This window comes from Anolis carolinensis, unplaced genomic scaffold (genome assembly GCF_035594765.1).
Source record: "Anolis carolinensis isolate JA03-04 unplaced genomic scaffold, rAnoCar3.1.pri scaffold_13, whole genome shotgun sequence".
NCBI classification, from domain to species: domain Eukaryota; kingdom Metazoa; phylum Chordata; class Lepidosauria; order Squamata; family Dactyloidae; genus Anolis; species Anolis carolinensis.
Window position 1 is genome coordinate 5,046,744 of NW_026943824.1, and position 21,835 is coordinate 5,068,578.

General features: G+C 40.7%; 1 protein-coding gene across 7 annotated transcripts in view; it reads left to right on the forward strand.

Moving 5' to 3' along the window:
* Positions 1 to 21,835, forward strand: part of mprip (myosin phosphatase Rho interacting protein) — a 150,351-nt gene that overhangs the window by 63,377 nt on the left and 65,139 nt on the right. For 5 of the 7 annotated variants that reach the window (XM_062964154.1, XM_062964153.1, XM_062964158.1 and 2 more), the window contains exons 4-7: positions 4,957 to 5,108; positions 8,768 to 8,852; positions 13,682 to 13,877; positions 19,092 to 19,251. In XM_062964154.1, the coding sequence (XP_062820224.1) occupies positions 4,957 to 5,108; positions 8,768 to 8,852; positions 13,682 to 13,877; positions 19,092 to 19,251 (593 nt within the window). Of the gene's footprint in view, positions 1 to 4,956; positions 5,109 to 5,694; positions 5,703 to 8,767; positions 8,853 to 13,681; positions 13,878 to 19,091; positions 19,576 to 21,835 lie in introns of those variants that run through there. The other 2 variants (XM_062964152.1, XM_062964156.1) reach the window with 2 other exon arrangements.

Here is a 21,835-nt window from a genome sequence, read left to right on the forward strand (position 1 = left end):
GACTCCAATGAGTTATACATTGCGTATACTCAAGATTTTCCCACTCATCGTTCCTCTTCAAGAGGTTGCTTGACTTGAAGCCTCATGACTTGAAGGTTGGGTTGCTGACCTGAAGGCTGCCAGGTTCGAATCCCACCCGGGGAGAGCGCGGATGAGCTCCCTCTATCAGCTCCAGCTCCATGTGGGGACATGAGAGAAGCCTTCCATAAGGATGGTAAAAACATCAAAACATCCTGGCAATGTCCCCTGGGCAACGTCCTTGCAGACGGCCAATTCTCTCACTCCAGAAGCAACTTCGATTGCTCCTGACACGAAAAAAAAATATGAGAAATTATGCATTTGGGAAGGTCTTGAATGCAAAGACTGCCGAGGGATCCTGAAAATTCAATACTTCCTCCCCTAGAAAAGAACTTTTCCAAAGCAAGATGGTTTTAGCAATGGAATTTTATCTCTTGGTGTGGAAGAGGAAAGGATTTTTATTTGGAAAATCTGGACCTGTTGAGAAGGCCAGACTCTCGGAGATGGACATTATCACCATTCTTGTTGTTTATACCCCATTTCCTCCCAATATTGGACCCAAATTAAAATGAATACATTGTGGTTACAAAACATACACATAGTCAACATTACAACAGAATAGCAAGACGATTTTGATCCTGGATACAAAGTACCGTATATACTCGAGTATAGGCCTAGTTTTTCGGCCCTCTTTTTAAGACTGAAAAAGCCCCCTCGGCTTATACTTGGATGAGGGTCCTGGTTGGCTTATATTTGGGTCAGCTTATACTCGAGAATATATGGTACATTTATTATTTTTCTCTATTATTATTGGTATTATTACATTTATTATTTTTCTCTATTATTGTTGCTACTACTACATTTATTTTACTCTATTATTATTATTATTATTAATACATGTATTATTTCACTCTGATCTTATTATTATTATTGCATTTATTATTTTACTCTATTTATTATTACAGTAGAGTCTCACTTATCCAAGCTAAACAGGCCGGCAGAAGCTTGGATAAGCGAATATCTTGAATAATAAGGAGGGATTAAGGAAAAGCCTATTAAACATCAAATGAGGTTATGATTTTACAAATTAAGCTCCAAAACATCATGTTATACAACAAATTTGACAGAAAAGTAGTTCAATACGCAGTAATGTTGTGTTGTAATTACTGTATTTACGAATTTAGCACCAAAATATCATGATATATTGAAAACATTGACTACAAAAATGGCTTGGATAATCCAGAAGCTTCGATAAGTGAGACTCTACTGTACTTGTATTATTTTCCTGTATTTTTTATTATTATTATTACATGTATTATTTTACTCTATTATTATTAAAAGGATACATAAGCACATTCACCTTGAAGAAGATGAGAATCATGATTTGATCAGAGTTGGACAATCTTATCTTAAATTTGAGCTTGATGTAAATATTCAAAAACATTTAACCTGCTGAGGCCTCGATTAATGTAATTTTATTGGTATCCATTTTTATTTCTGAAATTTACCACCCTCGGCTTATACTGGAGTCAATGTTTTCCCAGTTTTTTGTGTGGTAAAATTAGGTGCCTCGGCTTATATTTGGGTTGGCTTATACTCAAGTATGTTTGGTAGTTAAAATAGTCGAATTGGATGGTGATGGTTTCCGTGCATGGTATTGGACACTGGCTAGAGATGTGTTTTCATAACCTGACATCCTGACTACAGCGTCCATTATCCTTATGGCAAAAAATGAGAAGAATAGAGCATTGTAAACACCACCTTGGTCAGGCTGGCTGGACACTAAGGATAGCAGTATAATAACACTGGGTCTGATATACAGTAGAGTCTCACTTATCCAACACTCGCTTATCCAACGTTCTGGATTATCCAACGCATTTTTGTAGTCAATGTTTTCAATATATCGTGATATTTTGGTGCTAAATTCATAAATACAGTAATTACTACATAGCATTACTACGTATTGAACTACTTTTCCTGCCAAATTTGTTGTCTAACATGATGTTTTGGTGCTTCATTTGTAAAATCATAACCTCATTTGATGTTTAATAGGCTTTTCCTTAATGCCTCCTTATTATCCAAGATATTCGCTTATCCAACTTCTACCGGCCCGTTTATGTTGGATAAGTAAGACTCTACTGTATAAGTAAGTTGCTTTTTCTTATTGGGATCCATTGAATTTCACAGGGCAGGGAGCCATTTGGGCCCTGTTGTGCCTTGCGTCTCCGCGATTCCCTCTTGGTTGGCTGTTTAGACTTGCTGTCTGCCTTGAGTAAGCTTTAAGCCTCTTTGAAAATGTCCTCTGGCTGAACTTGCCTTTGCTGTGTTTGAAACGCAAGGGACAAGGCCCGCCGTTGTCGTCATCTCCCTTGCTCCTGTTTGGGTTGCTTTTGTAAAAAAGCAAGTCCTACTATTCCTCCAAGCCCTCCCATAGTGAGAATTCGGACAATGGCTCCATCCAGCCCCACTTTTGACCATGGCGTGGGTCTTCAGGATCTTCATCGGATCCTTTGGACCAGAAAAGGAGGGTGTCAAAGATGCGGAAAGCCAAGCAAGGATTGCGCCTTCTGCTTGTGATTATTTCTCCCTCCAAACAGTCTAGCGTGGGAGAACTTGGTCCTTCTGGGCCCCGTGGAATTGCATTTTGTATTTATGTATTTTATATTCTTTCACAGATTGTGCAGTTGGTCGGTGGGTGGCTTGGAAACGTCACATGTGCATAAGGGCTGCTCTTAAAATATACCGAGGCAGCAACTGCCTATCCTATCACATGCAGCAAGGAGAGGTTTTGTTGGCAAATGTGTAGAGACTTCTCGCACATCAGGTTAGCTTCACCTTGCTGTATACATCAAAGTGCACACAGGTTGAAGTCTTTTTTAGTTTATTAAAAAATAGAAGATACTTGCTTGCACAAGCATGGAAAACAAAGGAAGTACCTAGCATGGAGAAATGGCTCAATAAAGTAATGGACGTGATGAATATGGATTTATTAACACAAAAACTAGCCCAGGAAAGAACATCAAATAAAACGGATTGGAAACCCATGAAGGAATTTTTACAAAAAGAAAAAAATAAATTTTCATATAAGGATGGACTAAAGAAAGTCCCTCGGATAATAGTATAAAGTAAAGATAGTTAAACTTGTTTAACTTCAAAAATAAAAATAAATGACTAAAAGAAAATCAAAACGACCACCCCCGGAGCTCTGGAAGTAAAAGGAAATATATAGCAACTGTTTACATGTAAGCTTTTTTTTTTTCCCCTGTGGTTGTTTTTGCGTTGTGGTTGTTGGTTTTTGGTTTTTTTATCCCCCTTTCTTTTTTCAACTTGTGTATTGTTACCTCATTTTCTTCCTCACCCCTCTCCCTCAGTTACCCTTTTTGTCTTATATGTGTTTTATTGTATTGAGAAATGAGAATCTTTGTTGTAATAAGAAATGTATGGAGTTGCTTGGAAACCTATCAATAAAAATTATTTAAAAAAATAGAAGATAAAAAGTTCTTTAAAAACAAAAGTAAAGTTCCAGAAGTTCATTACAAAATAAAGCCTTAGAGTATAATTCAAGAAATCACCAGGAATAAACAAAGTCCAGTTAGAGCATGACAAAGTCCCAAGAACATGAACACAAGAGTTACAAGATAATCCAGGAAAACGAGAGCTTGCTTCTTGGTAGAACGAAAAGTTGCTTTGACAAAGGTTTGTCTCCAAACACATTGCTTTAATGCCCTTTGCAAAGCATGAAAGCATTTCTCTGGCCTCTAACCTCCCTCTTGTTTGCGATTCTCACACTCCTCCGAACCCTGAATTCCAAACGGTCAGCTCGATCTAGGGAACCTGTTTTGTCAAGATCAGCCTGCTCGTTAGTTTGCTGAGCCTCATTATCAGACTGAGAACTGTCCTCCTTTTCCAAGCCAATTTGCACCTGGCGAGTTTCAGTATCATCAACATCATTCCTTGCTGTGGGAAAATGAACTTGCACTCTCTGTTCCTCATCTTCTACAACAGGGACATATTGAACCTGATTTTGAACCTGAATCCCATCATCCTCATCAGAGTCAATCTAAGGTTCCAGCTGAATCACAAAAGACCAGTTGTTGGCCCTGGGACCAATCAGTATATGCAGTGCAAGGGCTCTGGAAAATGTCGACAATGCAAATATTTTCCTTTATCAGTTTACATGAGATATTATTTCTCTTTTAATCGAGGTGAATCACAGTTTTGGGGCTTGCAAAATCCATATCAAGGGCTATATATTGCTCACTTCTCCATCGTGGTCTCTGTGAAATCATACATGTGGTATTTCTTGCGCCTGCGCAGCTTGTATTCGGAATCATCTAGAGCTCTTAAGATACCCAAGATATCTAAGATAAGAAAAAAGATAAGCTTTTGTCTAACACACAGCTGGGAGGAACTCTTACCTCCCTATAATCTTACAGGAGGGAGCCTTGAGGATTGGTATACAAGTTTTAACATCATCAATACAAGTCGTATTCATTTCAGTTAAAACTACAGGTCTACTTCTTCCTCGTCTTGACTGATATCTCCTTTTTGGCAAAGGAGGATGGGGATGCTTTAGATGTGGGTTCATGAGCTGGCATGGAATGAGATTAGAGGACCTTTGAGTTTCCTTCCACTTATTTATCAATATGAAATGGTTGTCTTAGGAGAAAGGCAACAAAACATACATTTAAACAATAAAGTTGCGTCTGTGATTGTGCAGCTTCATCTTCTGGCTCTAAAGGACTAGTGAGCCACACTGGACTTCGTTGGGCAGTAGCTCCCGTTTGTCCTAGCTAGACTAGCCACTGCTGAGGGATGATGGGAGTTGCAATTGATCCATATCTGAAAGGCAACGGGATTACAACGGATTATATGCCCCCAAATGCATTGTTTTTCTTCTGTTTTCTGCTTCTCACCTCTGCTTTCCTCTCTCTCCAGCCCACCACCCTCCCGCAGGGCACCATCAACATGAACCAGTGCACGGATGTGGTTGATGGTGAAAGCCGGACCGGGCAAAAGTTCTCCCTCTGCATCTTGACGCCAGAGAAGGAGCACTTCATCCGAGCCGAGAACAAGGAGATCATCAGTGGGTGAGTGGCCGGGAGGCAGCACAAAAGGAAAGCAAAGTTTGAGATTATCAGTGGGTGAGTGGCCGGGAGGCAGCACAAAAGGAAGGCAAAGTTTGAGATTATCCGTGGGTGAGTGGCCGGGAGGCAGCACAAAAGGAAAGCAAAGTTTGAGATTATCGGTGGGTGAGTGGCCGGGAGGCAGCACAAAAGGAAAGCAAAGTTTGAGATTATCGGTGGGTGAGTGGCCGGGAGGCAGCACAAAAGGAAAGCAAAGTTTGAGATTATCAGTGGGTGAGTGGCCGGGAGGCAGCACAAAAGGAAGGCAAAGTTTGAGATTATCCGTGGGTGAGTGGCCGGGAGGCAGCACAAAAGGAAAGCAAAGTTTGAGATTATCGGTGGGTGAGTGGCCGGGAGGCAGCACAAAAGGAAAGCAAAGTTTGAGATTATCGGTGGGTGAGTGGCCGGGAGGCAGCACAAAAGGAAAGCAAAGTTTGAGATTATCAGTGGGTGAGTGGCCGGGAGGAAGCACAAAAGGAAAGCAAAGTTTGAGATTATCAGTGGGTGAGTGGCCGGGAGGCAGCACAAAAGGAAAGCAAAGTTTGAGATTATCAGTGGGTGAGTGGCCGGGAGGAAGCACAAAAGGAAAGCAAAGTTTTCTTTTTCTTTGCAAGTCACAATCACATTTACATAGTCCTTCCCCTTTGTTGCTGTCGACCTGTGAGGCGGGCACTGAGATCTGAGATCAAATCCATCCTTTGGTCCCTTTGCTTTGGATGCCTAACACGCAGTTCTCAAAGTTCAGCTACAGTGCTAGACATCAGAGAGCAGAAGTAACATTTCATAGATGTGTGTGTCAGAAATTTTATTGAGAGGGCAATATTCTAACTTTGCCTGTACCCGGATCAGAAAGTAATCAAATTGAGCCACATTCCCAGAGTCAGCAGGGTTTGGGTTTTAAGAAAAGGTAGTTAGAAGCAGATTGATCAGATTTGGATACGAAATAAAGACCTCCATACCCGTGTTGGGCTTTAACCATAGCAGGGTAACATTAACTCTCTTCCAGTTTCATTGCCCGTCCTTTGTTGCTTTTGCCTTTTTTAAGAACCTGTAGAACTTGAAATATTGAGGTGTCAAACACTGGAGAAATAAAAAGCGAACGGAGGGAGAGGTGGGGAGGCGAGCTAGAATCGGCTCCGACCTGTTCATCCGGATTCCCTTGCGCCTCCGCCTCCCTCTCACGGCTCTCCTGCCCAGTTGTGAGCATGGCCTGCAGGGAAATCCGGATTTCTACCTTTCTGGCCTCAACCTCCATTTCATTGACTTTCGTGCCATTTTCCTCCTTGCTGTGGTGGCTTTTTAGAATTTGTGTAGAGTGAAGAATCCTGAGGGCTCACTGTGTCAAAACCAATATCTGAAAATGTCTTTGCTCTAGCCCTGAAAATGTCCCATTGAGAGCTGTTCTTGCATGGAAGACTTCAGGGTGGTAGTCATAGTGGTTCAATAATTATCGTATATACTCGAGTATAAGCCGACCCGAATATAAGCCGAGGCACCTAATTTTTAACACAAAAACTTGGAAAACGTATTGACTCTTTTTTTTAAAATAAATTTTTATTTTTTAAAACACAAAAAATACATACCGTAGACATACAAAACATTTACAATTCCCACCACCAACACGAAGATTGTTTTCTTTTTACATATTCATTTCTTTATGAGACAATTTTTATATCTTTATCTTAATCCATTTCCAACCTATATACTATATAACATTTGTATCTTATTTCTTATGGCTTGATCTCCAGATTGATTCATGATATAGTTCTTTACCATTGTCCATCTTTCTTCCATTTCTCTTGTTCTATTTTCAATAGTTTTTACAACATTTAGTTTCACATTCATAATTTCAAATTCTATTTGCTCCACCATATATTGGTACCATTTATTTACTGTCCATTTTGAGAAAACGTATTGACTCGTGTATAAGATGAGGGTGGGAAACGCAGCAGCTATGAGTAAATTTCAAAAATAAAAATTAATAATAAATAAATAAAATTACATTACAGTAGAGTCTCACTTATCCAACATAAACGGGCCGGCAGAATGTTGGATAAGTGAATACCTTGGATAATAAGGAGGGATTAAGGAAAAGCCTATTAAACATCAAATTAAGTTATGATTTTACAAATTAAGCACCAAAACATCATGTTATACAACCAATTTGACAGAAAAGGTAGTTCAATACACAGTAATGCTATGTAGTAATTACTGTATTTATGAATTTAGCACCAAAATATCACGATGTATTGAAAACATTGACTACAAAAATGTGTTGGATAATCCAGAACGTTGGATAAGTGAGACTACTGTATTTGAGGCATCAGTAGGTTAAATGTTTTTGAATATTTATATAAACCTGTAATTTAAGATAATAATAAGACTTTAATAAGATGAGACTGTCCAACTCTGATTACCCATCTACTCGAGTATAAGCTGACCCAAATATAAGCTGGCCAGGGCCCTCACTCGAATATAAGCTGAGGGGAGCTTTTTCAGCCCTGAAAAAGGGCTGAAAAACTAGCTTATACTCGAGTATATACAGTATGTTATTTTAATAGTGTGGTAAAGAGGTGTCAAGGTATCTAGGATCCACCGGTGGCACAGCGGGTTAAACTGCTGAGCTGCTGACCGAAAGGTTGGTAGTTTGAATCTGGTAGTTTTGAATTCTGGAACCTAGCAGTTCAAAAACATGCAAATGTGAGTATTTATTTATTTACAGCATTTATATTCCGCCCTTCTCACCCTGAAGGGGACTCAGGGCGGATCACATTACACATATAGGCAAACATTCAATGCCTTTTAACATAGAACAAAGACAAACAAACATAGGCTCTGAGCGGGCCTCGAACTCATGACCTCCTGGTCAGAGTGATTCATTGCAGTTAATTGCAGCTGGCTTGCTCTCCCGCCTGCGCCACAGCCCGGGCCCGCTCCATAGGTACCGCTCTGGTGAGAAGGTAACAGCATTCCATGCAGTCATGCCAGCCACATGACCGTGGAGGTGTCTACGGACAACGCTGGCTCTTCGGATTAGAAATGGAGATGAGCATCAACCCACAGAGTCGAAGACGACTGGACTTAACGTCAGGAGGAAACCTTTACCTTAGGTATCTGCTAAGTGTAACACATATATAAATGGAGAGAATTAGAAGCTGGTGTTGTGATCAAAGGAAAACATGGCAAGCGAGATTCCCAACCTGAGGTGCTCTCTTCCAAAAAGCATTTTGTTTCCTACTTTAATGCCTAAGCACTGAAAACACTTTGTGACACATGGATGCGGTGTATAATTTGACAACCAAGTCTTGTCTGTCTCATTGTCACTACGTCTATGTTTCACAATGTTTCATATGTTTCACCATGGTAGAAAAGCACTAGTAAAGACACTTAAAAAAATATAATTTGACAACCAAATCTTGGTGGTGCATTTCTCAATGTTGTTTCTCAAATTCGCACCCTTCCTGTTGAAATCTGTGAATTTAGCATCCAGTCCTCCCTTGGAAAGAGCCATTCTTCCTCTGCTTAAGCTTCTGATTTTGTTTCTTGTTGCGTCCGCACTTCTTTCCATTGCCTTTCCTTGGAATACACCTGACTTTCCCCTCACTTCTCTCTCTCGCTTTCAGGTGGCTGGAGATGTTAGTTGTCTATCCCAGAACCAACAAGCAGAATCAGAAGAAGAAGAGGAAAGTGGAGCCGCCAACCCCACAGGTGAGTTATCCATTCATGGCACAATATTTCCCTTTCCTTGGCAACTTCTCTCCAAAACAAGAAGGTTTCTTTTGCTCTTAAGCTTGCAGCTGCATTGCCCACATTCTTTTGTGTCTGGCTTTAGCTGGTGCCTTGTTTGTTTGTTTGCTTAAGGAAAACAGGAAGCAAGCAAGCAAATAAAACCTCTCTTTTTCTTACCATTTTTTCATTACACGTCCTAGAACTATAGAATACAAAAGGCTACATAAAAGAGCTTTGTAATCCATATGAGTAGATTTTCTGGGCTTCATCTACAATGCAAATAAGGACATGTGTTGCACACACAAGCGCACCTTTTCCGTTGGTGGTTGTGGCTCTTTGCTCCCTTTTTTCATCGTTTCAGAAATAGGGAAAATATTCCTGTGTGTTATGATGCTTTTCCAACAGTTACCATCTTTTGGATCGTCTTTACTCAATGGCTGGAGATAACGTAAATAAGAGGCCACAGAAGCGGAACTGGTTCAGAGATCCGCTAGGATTGTTCCTCACAGATCCAATAATAACCTCTAGTTCCATTTTGTGACTATAAATGGCAAGTGTGTTTGTGTATATGTGTGAAATTGGTGTAGGTCTGTGAGTCATTCTTTCCTGTTAAAGTCGTACCAGGTGGAACATTATAGGAAAGTATTCCTTAGGTCGAAACTCAGTCCCTTCGGCTTCCCAAATCTCCTTTATGCCAGATCCTGATCTTTGGCAAATCCATCTCATTATTGTGCACAGCAGGTATAAAAATAAACCTGTACATGGCAGTGTTAGAGCCGGGAAAGGATCCTGAGGAGAGAGAGAAAAGAGCCAGGATTTCATTGGAATGCCCATGTTGTTACGGATTGTTTATGATAAATGGAAGCTCTGTCGTGTGCCGGAGTCACCCGCAGTACAATGACGTACCACTCATGTTTGCAGAACAAAGAATAAAATACAGGAACTTTACTAATTCCAAGAAATCAAAAGAACGGTGGTATTCACAATGGTCCCTCTGATTGCTTACAGAAGTCATAAACAGTCCTTTCTCAGTCCACAAATCTGCTTCCGAGAAGGATACGGTCCTGGTTCTTCGCCCTCCTTTCTCAGCAGCAAACAGGCCTCAAGAATAGCAAGGCCTCTCTGAGTACACAGCTCTTTTCTCCAGCAGTATTCAGTCAGCACTGAAATAAAATAATAATAATAATAATAATAATAATAATAATAATAATAATTTTATTTTTATACCCCGCCCCATCTCCCCAGAGGGACTTGGGACGACTTACATGGGGCCAAGCCCAGTCATTAACAATATAAAAGCAAAGCAATAAAACAGATCAAACAACAATAAAAACAAGTCATAAAAAATCACATACAAAAATATAATGATAAAATCTTGGATTAGATCCATAGGAATAAAATAAATAAAACTTGTTCAGACTGGTTCTACAGCAGCAGAACAGAAACAGTGTCAAATCAGTTCCCAGGTCTTTGCAGGCTCAGCCAATCGGCTTCATGCATTTCATTTTCCAGTTGACACACATATAGCACAGTGTCTTTGCAAACCATGACACATGTTTTGTAAATACTGAAAAAGAGGCAGCTCTTTTGGGCACTGCCCAAACAACAACAACAACAACAATGTGATGGTGCTGTCTGCAGCATCTCTGAGTTGAAAGGGAGACGGCAGGTGAAAGAACAAAAGAGTCTTGTTCTTTACTTGTTATTTTTTCCCTTGTTGTCCAGGCTTAGTTTTTCAAATACAGAGGACTTGAAGAACAGGTCAAGGACAAAGGGAAAAAATGTCTTTTTGAAATTGGTTATTCCATTTATATCCAACTTTTTTCTAAAAAAAAAAACAGGGACTCAAGGCGGCTTGGAAAACATTGGAACAGATCACAGATTAAAACCTGTCCGATGAAATATTGTTAAAAGTGAATTTGCTCAGGAAAAAGGGGTGCGGGTGGGGATAATGCTTGCAAGATAATAATCTATTTTAATTTTTTTTTAGAATAATAATTAGTTGCTGCGGCAACCTCTTGGAAACCTGACAGGATTGGAGCTCCTGAGCACCAAATAAGGCAAATAGGGTTTTTGGAGATGGAAAGGCAAGGCGAGGAGGAGCCAAAGTGGAGGGGTTAGAAAAGGCATGTCATTTGCTTAGAAATAACATTTGTGATTCAGGTATCCATGGCTCCTTGTGCTACCTTACATGGCTGCTCCCACGAGATTTTTCACGTTAAAAATAAAACTTCTCGTCCTCATGGTTCGCCGGGAAAAGTGTTAGTTTTGTTGCTGACGCAAAGAGGTTGCTACCGAAACAAGATCTTGGAAGGACACGGCATTGAAGGTGGAAGGTAGATGTACAAATTTGATGGACATGGAAGGCTGCCTCTATAAAAATAGACCCTCGTTTTTATAGAATTCATTCCTGGACACGGACCAGGTTCCTGTGTTTATACACATCCCTGGGTCAGATGTCTAAATTTGCCTTTTGTGCTCTGCTCTGACTCAAGCCTATTAAAAGCTCCTCTTTTGTAAGCTCAACTCCTTGGCTCCCTTTTCATCTCCGGGAAGTCTTTCGTTAGCCGTTCCCTGGTGGCACAGCCTTTGTATTTGGCAGCCTAACAAAATCTATAAATAAGATCTTAGTATATATATATATATATATATTCTGAAATAAAAATTCAGAAATAAAAATAGATACCAATAAAATTACATTAATTGAGGCATCAGTAGGTTAAATGTTTTTGAGTATTTACATCAAGCTCAAATTTAAGATAAGACTGTCCAGCTCTGATCAAATCATTATTCTCATCTTCTTCAATGTCAATGTGCTTATGTAGCCTTTTAATAATAATAGAGTAAAATAATACATGTAATAATAAATAGAGTAAAATAATAAATGCAATAATAGCAATAATAATAATAAGTTCAGAGTGAAATAATAAATGTATTAATAATAATAATAAAAATAGAGTAAAATAAATGTAATAGTAGCAACAATAATAGAGAAAAATAATAAATGTAATAATCTATATACAGTAGAGTCTCACTTATCCAAGCTAAACGGGCCAGCAGAAGCTTGGATAAGCGAATATCTTGGATAATGAGGAGGGATTAAAGAAAAGCCTATTAAGCATCAAATTAGGTTATGATTTTACAAATTAAGCACCAAAACATCATGTTATACAACAAATTTGGCAGAAAAAGTAGTTCAATACGCAGTAATGTTATATTATATTATATTATAATATTATATATTATTATATTGTAATTATATTGGATTATATTGGACTACCGCCGATTTCTGAGCCTGAATATATTGCATAAGATTTCCCTAGCCTAAAATGATACATTTTAATATATTGGGTTTATGGTTCCAGTCCCCTTGATCTGGTCATGTAAGTGTGATTTATTGTTATAATTGTATTATTTTACTTTGTTTAATAATGTGTATTATATTGTTATGTAATGTTTGTGTTGCTTTTATGACTGTAAACCGCCCTGAGTCCCATCCGGGAGATAGAGCGGTATATAAATAAAGTTTTATTATTGTTATTATAATGTTATGTTGTAATTACTGTATTTACGAATTTAGCACCAAAATATCAGGATATATTCAAAACATTGACTACAAAAATGCCTCGGATAATCCAGAAGCTTGGATAAGCGAGTGTTGGATAAGTGAGACTCTACTGTGCCATAATTCCATTTGTTTTACTAGAAACCATGAAAGACTAGCCAGCGTCAAATACCAGGCTGGGATATATATACTCTTTGTGGCCTTGTTATTACTGAAATTGGCATCTAGATGTTTTCTCCATTAAATTAGGCCCAACATCTGATGATTTGTATTCAGCCTATACAGTTACCTGGGGGGAAGGTGTGGATTTAACAACCGTGTTGTTGTGGAGGCCAGGTTTCTACAAAGAGCTGTTGAATGGTGTCCTCATCATCCAAGTCGTTGTTTAGGCTGTTGACTTTGTACGCCAGGTCTTTAACTCTTTTCCTCTTGTCCAGATCTTTCATAAACAGCAGGTGTATATTAGCTAGTAATCACAAATTTACTGTAGTAAAATGGTAGCAAAGGTACCATATATACTCGAGTATAAACCGACCCGAATATAAACCGAGGCACCTAATTTTACCACAAAAAAACTGGGAAAACGTTGACTCCAGTATAAGCCGAGGGTGGGAAATTTCAGAAATAAAAATAGATACCAATAAAATTACATTAATTGAGGCATCAGTAGTTTAAATGTTTTTTAATATTTACGTCAAGCTCAGATTTAAAATAAGACTGTCCAACTCTGATCCAATCATTATTCTCATCTTCTTCAATGTAAATGTGCTTATGCATCCTTTTAATAATAATAGAGTAAAATAATACATGTAATAATTAATAATAATAATAAAATAATAATAATAATAATAATAATAATACAGGTAAATAATAAATGCAATAATAATAAGAAGAAGAAGAAGATCAGAGTGAAATAATAAACGTATTAATAATAATAATAAAAATAGTAGCAATAATAATACAGAAAAATAATAAATGTACCATATATTCTCGAGTATAAGCTGACCCAAATATAAGCCAATCACCCTCACCCGAGTATAAGCTGAGGGGGGCTTTTTCAGATTTAAAAAAGGGCTCAAACACTAGGCTTATACTCGAGTATATACAGTATTTCTTCACCAAGTGAACCATGGATCTCTTTGGCTCCATGGATCCCATATTGGAGATTGGTGTCAGTCCTTTCTCTGAAGGACGTTGGTTTCTCCTCTATAATGGGATTGAAACGCTCCGTTTTGCCTTCCAGGAACCTGGCCCGGCCAAAATGGCAGTCACCAGCAGCAACATCCCTGGCGCGGAGAAGGTCCCGACCACCAAGTCCACGCTTTGGCAGGAGGAGATGCGGGGCAAGGACCAGCCGGACGGCAACGGGGGGCTCAGCCCCGTCCCCAGCCCCATCCAAGGCCAAGGCCCACCTTCCTGTTTGCTGGACGGTAAAGAAGGTGAGAGACCCAAAACATAGCCAGGAGAGAGGGAAGTGCCATCATCAGACTCTGATGTGGAGTAGGAGACTGCTTGCCTGCCTTTGTCTCAAGAGTATGGACCGGGACCATATGTGGTGCTCAGGACCATTTTTGTGGCTCATGGGACTAAACATTTTACCCCAAAATAGCTCTAGAAGATTGGGGTGGGACATTTTAGCGACACTTTTAGCTCTCAGGTGTAGAAAAAAACATTGTGAAACAGCTCCCCACAAACCGTAGAAAGTGGGATCCTTTGGGAATCATAGAATAGTAGAGTTGGAAGAGACCTCGCGGGCCATCCAGTCCAACCCCCTGCAAGAAGCAGGAAATCGCATTCAAAGCACCCCCGACAGATGGCCATCCAGCCTCTGCTTAAAAGCCTTCAAAGAAGGAGCTACAACACACTCCAGGGCAGAGAGTTCCACTGCTGAACAGCCCTTTTCACAGTGAGGAAGTTCTTCCTGATGTTCAGGTGGAATCTCCTTTCCTGTAGTTTGAAGCCATTGTTCCATTGCGTCCTAGTCTGCAGGGCAGCAGAAAACAAGCTTGCTCCCTCCTCCCTATGACTTCCCTTCACGTATTTGTACATGGCTATCATGTCTCCTCTCAGCCTTCTCTTCTGCAGGCTAAACATGCCCAGCTCTTTAAGCCGCTCCTCATAGGGCTTGTTCTCCAGACCTTTGATCATTTTAGTCGCCCTCCTCTGGACGCTTTCCAGCTTGTCAACATCTCCCTTCAGCTGCGGTGCCCAGAATTGGACACAGTATTCCAGGTGTGGTCTGACCAAGGCAGAAAAGAGGGGGAGCATGACTTCCCTGGATCTAGACGCTATTCCCCTCTTGATGCAGGACAGAATCCCGTTGGCTTTTTTCGCCGCCGCATCACATTGTAGGCTCATGTTTAACTTGTTGTCCTCAAGGCCTCCAAGGTCTTTTTCGCACACACTGCTGTCAAGCCAGGCCTCGTCCCCCATTCTGTATCTTTGATTTCCATTTTTTCTGCCGAAGTGAAATATCTTGCATTTGTCCCTGTTGAACTTCATTTTGTGAGTTTCGGCCCATCTCTCTAGTCTGTCAAGATCGTTTTGGATTCTGCTCCTGTCTTCTGGAGTGTTGGCTCTCCCTCCCAGTTTGGTGTCATCTGCAAACTTGATGATCGTGCCTTCAGATGATGGCAAAGGAGCAAAACTGAACAGCCCCATAGCCTTCCATCATTTCTCACCCCTATTTTAACTCTTCTGTTTGGATCGCGGCCCCTTTTAGGGACCTTTGGCAAGCCGAGAGGAGGAACCTTCTCCCCAAATTGTTTGGCTTCTGCAAAGGATTGGGTCCCATCCAGAGACAAGAAGGCAAAGCCGTTCCTGTTTCGGAGAAGCAGATACGTACTTCCCAGTGACCCTGTCCCAAGATGTTATGGCTGGGACTGAATCAGAGAAACAAGTGATAAAACGAGCACACGGGAAGGCCAGCGTCCTCGCAGGAGGCTAATCCGGGTCACTTCAGGTGCATCCGGAGAAGAGAACGTTCTCGGCAACTGCGCCAGATTCCACGGCGGGGAGTGTGCTCTGTAGGTTGCTGAGCATTCAGGAGGAAGGGACCTGGTTGAGCAATATTCTCCCCCTCACACACACACACATACACACACTTTCCTCTTTTCCCTTTCCTGCCTCATCCCTCTGCACAACCTGATGAGCATTCCTTTGTTGTCGCCCAAGGCTCTCGGAGACGAAAAAATCCTATTTATCTCCATCGCTGGCTTCAGCCAAACTTCCAAACTGTGGTTCTTTTTTCTGATCGATTCCAACAACTAGAATAGGTTACATTCTCGAGTTGACTCCAGCCGTCAAGCAGCAATCAGTTAATTTTTGAAATAACACAAAAAGAAGTTAGTTGTGTACATAGCAAGGAAATGCCTGCAGGAATAACATCACATTCCGATCGATCGATAGATAGATAGATAGATAGATAGATAGATAGATAGATAGATAGATAGATAGATAGATAGATAGATGTATATATTAACAAATAGATAGAGAGATAGATAGGTGTATATATTAACAGATAGAGAGAGAGATTGAGAGATAGATGTATATATTAACAGATAGATAGAGAGATAGATAGGTGTATATATTAACAGATAGAGAGAGAGATAGAGAGAGAGATGTATATATTAACAAATAGAGAGATAGATAGGTGTATATATTAACAGAGAGATAGATAGAGATAGATGTATATATTAACAAATAGAGAGATAGATAGGTGTATATATTAACAGATAGAGAGAGAGATAGAGAGATAGATGTATATATTAACAAATAGATAGAGAGATAGATAGGTGTATATATTAACAGATAGAGAGAGAGAGAGATAGATGTATATATTAACAGATAGATAGATACAGAGATAGGTGTATATATTAACAAATAGAGAGATAGATAGATAGATAGATAGATAGATAGATAGATAGATAGATAGATAGATAGTTGTATATATTAACAGATAGAGAGAGAGAGAGAGGTGTATATATTAACAGGAGCCTCCGGTGGCGCAGTGTGTTAAAGCGCTGAGCTGCTGAACTTAATAATAATAATAATAATAATTATTATTATTATTATTATTATTATTATTAAGTTCACCCAGTAGGGTGGCAAAAGGCCACCCGACTGGGATCTGCACGCATCATCCGAAAGTACATCACACAGTCCTAGACACTTGGGAAGTGTTCGACTTGTGATTTTGTGATACGAAATCCAGCATGCCTGTCTTGTTTGCTGTGTCATAATAAAATAATAATAATAGTAAAACTTTATTTATATACTGCTCTATCTCCCGGATGGGACTCAGGACGGTTTCCAATCATAAAAACAACACATACATTACATAGCAACATAATAACACATTATTAAACAAGGTAAAACAATACCATTATATAGCAATAAATAACACTTACACAACCTGATCAAGAGGACGGGACTGAACTTGCGGAATGAAAAGTCATAGGTTTGAATCCAGGGAGCGGAGTGAGCACCCGCTGTTAGCCCCAGCTTTGGTCAACCTAGCACTTCAAAAACATGCAAATGTGAGTAAATCAATAGGTGCTGCTCTGGTGGGAAGGTAATGACGCTCCATGCAGTCATGCCAATGGCCACATGACCTTGGAGGTGTCTACGGACAACGCCGGCTCTTCGGCTTAGAAATGGAGATGAGCACCAACCCCCAGAGTCAGACACGAATAGACTTAATGTCGGGAAAACTTTAACCCTTTACCTTATATTTTAACTTTTGGGCTCAAGCCAGTGTGGAGTGGGGAGACCCCACAGGAGTGAAACAGTATTATTATTATTATTATTATTATTATTATTATTATTATTATTATTTACTTCATTTCTACCCCACCTTTCTCAACCCCGGAGGAGACTCAAGGCGGCTTACAAATCCGGCAAAAATTCAATGCCGCACAGGTAAACAATAAAACACATCTCATCAAAATATAAACAATCTAAATATATAAGCAATTAAAACACATATCATTTGAACAGATAAAAACCATATAAAATGCTAAGTCATGATCTCATGTCGAAATCAATGAGATGATGAAGATGAGAATGCCAAAGTCCTACTATTTATTTATCTGAATCATCTCACTTTAGACTGAAAAGTCAAAAAGATATTGTATGATGCAGACCTTAGCAATGTTAACTGTAGACCCAGGCAGGTTGACATTAATTTTAAAAAACGAACATACTATTCAAAACCAGTAAATGACATTAAGAAATTTTAATTCCCTGAAAAACCATTTTAAATGACTCAGTACCTTTGAGTACTTGAGGGATTGCTCAATTAATTAACAAATGGTTGACGTCAAGCAGGCACTTTTGGAGGTCTGAGAACATCTCCACAGGGCTGATTTATGGCATTTGAGAAGCCTTGGTCCATTAGCCACCCTAAAGAGTCAGGTTTAATTGGTCACTTCCTTTTGTTTAAAAAGATACTCTTCTGGACCTAAAATACCCGAGGGGAACCAAAAATCCAGGGCTGTCAAAGCATCCCAAGAGTAATCAACAATAACAACAATCTACCCCCAATGGACTATTAGCTTCACCTTGCAATACACCAAACTGCACACAGGTTGAAGTCTTTTAGTTTATTAGAAAACATAAGATAAAAAGGTTCTTTCAAAGCGAAAGTAAAGTTCCAAAAGAACGTTAGAGAATAGTTCCCTAAATCACAAGGAATAAACAGGGTCCCAATAGAGCGTGACAAAGTCCCAAAAACATGAATACATGAGCTGCAAGGTAATCCAGGGAAACAAGAGCTTGCTTCTTGGTAGAACGAAAAGTTGCTTTGACAAAGGTTTGTCTCCAAACAAATTGCTTTAATACCCTTTGCGAAGCATGAAAGCATTTCTTTGGCCTCTGACCCCCTTCTTGTTCGCTATTCTCACACTCCTTCGAACCCTGAATTCCAAACGGTCAGCCCGATCTAAAGATTCCGTTTCATCAAGACCAGACTGCTCATTAGCGTCAGCCTGCTTGCTATCAGACTGAGAACTGTCCTCCTTTTCTGAGTCAATTTGCACCTGGCTAGTTTCAGTATCAGCAACATCATTCCTTGCTGTCGGAAAATGAACTTGCACTCTTTGTTCCTCATCTTCTACGGGACATTTTGAACCTGATTTTGAACCTGAATCCCATAATCCCCATCAGAGTCCGTCTGAGGTTGCAGAATCCCATAATCCCCATCAGAATCCATCTGAGGTTCCAGCACAACACAGTGCTCCAAAAATGCTCCTCACACACACACATTCTCACACTCCTTCGAACCCTGAATTCCAAATGGTCAGCTCGATCTAAAGACTCCGTTTCATCAAGGTCAGACTTAGTGTCAGCCCGTTTGCTATCAGACTGAGAACTGTCCTCCTTTTCTGAGTCCATTTGCACCTGGCTAGTTTCAGTATCAGCAACATCATTCCTTGCTGTGGGAAAATGAACTTGCACTCTTTGTTCCTCATCTTCTACAACAGGGACATTTTGGTCCTGATTTTGAACCTGAATCCCATAATCCCCATCAGAGTCCATCTGAGGTTCCAGAATCCCATAATCCCCATCAGAATCCATCTGAGGTTCCAGCTGAGTCACAACACAGTGCTCCAAAAATGCTGTTGCATAAACTCGAGTATCCCGTTGTCTTCTAGATGAGAGTGCCATGAACGGCGACCGCAACGATTGTGGGCGGAAGACGCGCGTCGAGAGCGGCTACTTCTCCCTGGAGAAGACCAAGCAGGAGGTCAAGCTGGAAGAGCAGCCGCTGCTGACCCCGCCGTCCCCGCCCAGCCCCAGCACCCCCGGCAACAGGTACGGTGACCCCAGATCGCCCTCCCAGGAGCAGAGCCGCCCCTTTCCTTCCCCAGGTAGCCGGATGGTGTGCAGCTTCTCCCTCAACGCCCTGGACGCCCGGTGCAACGACGGCGGGTTCCCCTTCATGGGCAACGGCTCCAAGGGCCGGTCCGTGGCCTTTAAAGCCAGCCGGCAGTATGCCACCCTGGCCGACGTCCCCAGAGCCGTCCGGATCAGTAACCGGGAGGCCTTCCAAATGGAGCAGAAGCGGCTTGAGCGGAGGTGCCGAGCCCGCAGCCCCGGAAGGGAGGAAGTGGCTCGCCTCTTCGGCAACGAAAGGAGGTAAGGAACAACCTGTCACTTCTCAGGCTCCCTTGTAATTGCAAGGGATTTCGGGATGCTGCTTAGCCTTAGAAAGTACTTGGAAGATTGGCCAGTGGTGACCAATGTCCGCAGTGGTAATAGGGGAGTTAATAATAATAATAATAATAATAATAATAATAATAATAATAATAATAATAATAATGGCTTGCACTTGAACACAATCGGCACTGACAAAATTACCACCTGCCAGCTGCATGGATTATTCGCCGATACATCACACAGTCCTAGACACTTGGGAAGTGTCCGATGTGTGATCCAGTACAACAGCCAGCAGAATGTCTGCTGTGGACTCATCTTGTTGTGTTTCAAATAATAATAATTATTATTATTATTATTATAATTATTATTATTATAGTTGGCACTATATGAGGATTTAAAGATCGAATTGCAAAGACTCTGGCACAAGCCAGTCAAGGTGGTCCCAGTGGTGATCGGCACACTGGGTGCAGTGTTTAAAGGCCTTGGCCTGCATTTAAACACAGTTGGCGCTGACAAAATTACCACCTGCCGACTGCAGAAAGCCACCTTGCTGGGATCTGCACACACTATTTGCCGATACATCACACAGCCCTAGACACTTGGGAAGTGTCCCGCGGGTGATTGGCACACTGGATGGAGTGCCTAAAAACCTTGGCCAGCACTTGAAAGCAATCGGTGCTGACAAAATTACCACCTGTCAGCTGCAAAAGGCCAACCTACTTGGATCTGTACGCATTATTTGCCAATACATCACACAGCCCTAGACACTTGGGAAATGATACAGTACAACAGCCAGCAGGGTGTCTGCTGTGGACTCATCTTGTTGTGTTTCAAATAATAATAAGATAGATATGCTGGATTTCGTGTCACAAAATCACAAGTCGAACACTTCCCAAGTGTCTATACATCACACAGTCCTAGACACTTGGGAAGTGTTGGACTTGTGATTTTGTGATATGAAATCCAGCATACCTATCTTGTTTGCTGTGTCTTACTTATATAATAATAATAATAATAATAATAATAATAATAATAATAATAATAATAATAATAATAATACTCAAAGCACAGCAGACAAAAATCAGTACAAGAAAACTGCACTACAAACTAGAGCTGGCAGCTGACACAACAAAATCACAAGTTAAACACTTCCCGAGTGTCTATACATCACACAGTCCTAGACACTTGGGAAGTGTTCGACTTGTGATTTTGTGATACGAAATCCAGCATATCTATCTTGTTTGCTGTGTCATACTTATATAATAATAATAATAATACTCCTCAAAGCACAGCAGACAAAAATCAGTACAAGAAAACTGCACTACAAACTAGAGCTGGCAGCTGACACAACAAAACATTGCATGGAAAGTTCCTTGACAAAATAATAATAATAAGTTTATTTTTGCATGCCGCCTCCATCTCCCCGAGGGGACTTGGAGCAGCTTTAGTCCTGGTGCAGGATCCTATAGTTTAATATCTTGGACACACCTGCTTTAAGGTTTGGATTGAAATCCAGAGGCAAGCCAAGGCCATGGTGACATGGAAGCCGCCAGCTGCTGCTTCTGTATTTTTGAGATCCAGATATATTTGCCAGTCCAATTCCGCCTATGTGAGGGCTCTGTCATATCAGCTGTAAATGGGTCTTTCTAGCTTGAGCTCCAGTTGCAGCTAACAAGCATCCAGTCCTCTGTTGGTTGTCTGCATCTTGGAATGACATTCCAGAAGCTTCACCAATGATCGTTAGAACTTGCCTTTCCGGAATCCTTCTGCTTTCCTCTCTACTGGCGTGATGAGGCCTGTATGGAGAAGGAGAGGGGCACGGGATGCAAGCGGGGGAAATGTCAACTCTCATTGCTCACCTTTGAGTCCTGAGAGACATGCTCACTCTGGCCTGCAAGAGCTGGGTGACTCTATATTATTTACTTTTCCTTGCTTCTGGGACTCCCAGAGGAACATCCTACAAATCCCTTGATGCAGTCCCTGAGTAATCCCAGGAAAAAGCCTCCGGTGCAATTGTTCTGGGTCATGGATAATGATGGGGCAAGAAATAAGAATTTCAGCTGAAGGTCATGTAGCCAGTAGGCATGTCCGATCGATGAAAAAAATGTTTCAATTCTCGTTTCTAAAGTAGGGGGCGCTGGCGCTTCGATATATAAAGTATTTCCGATTTTTTTCACCCAGAAATTTCGGATATTTCCGAAAATTCGTAATGATTCTAAATGTTTCTAAAATGGCGGAC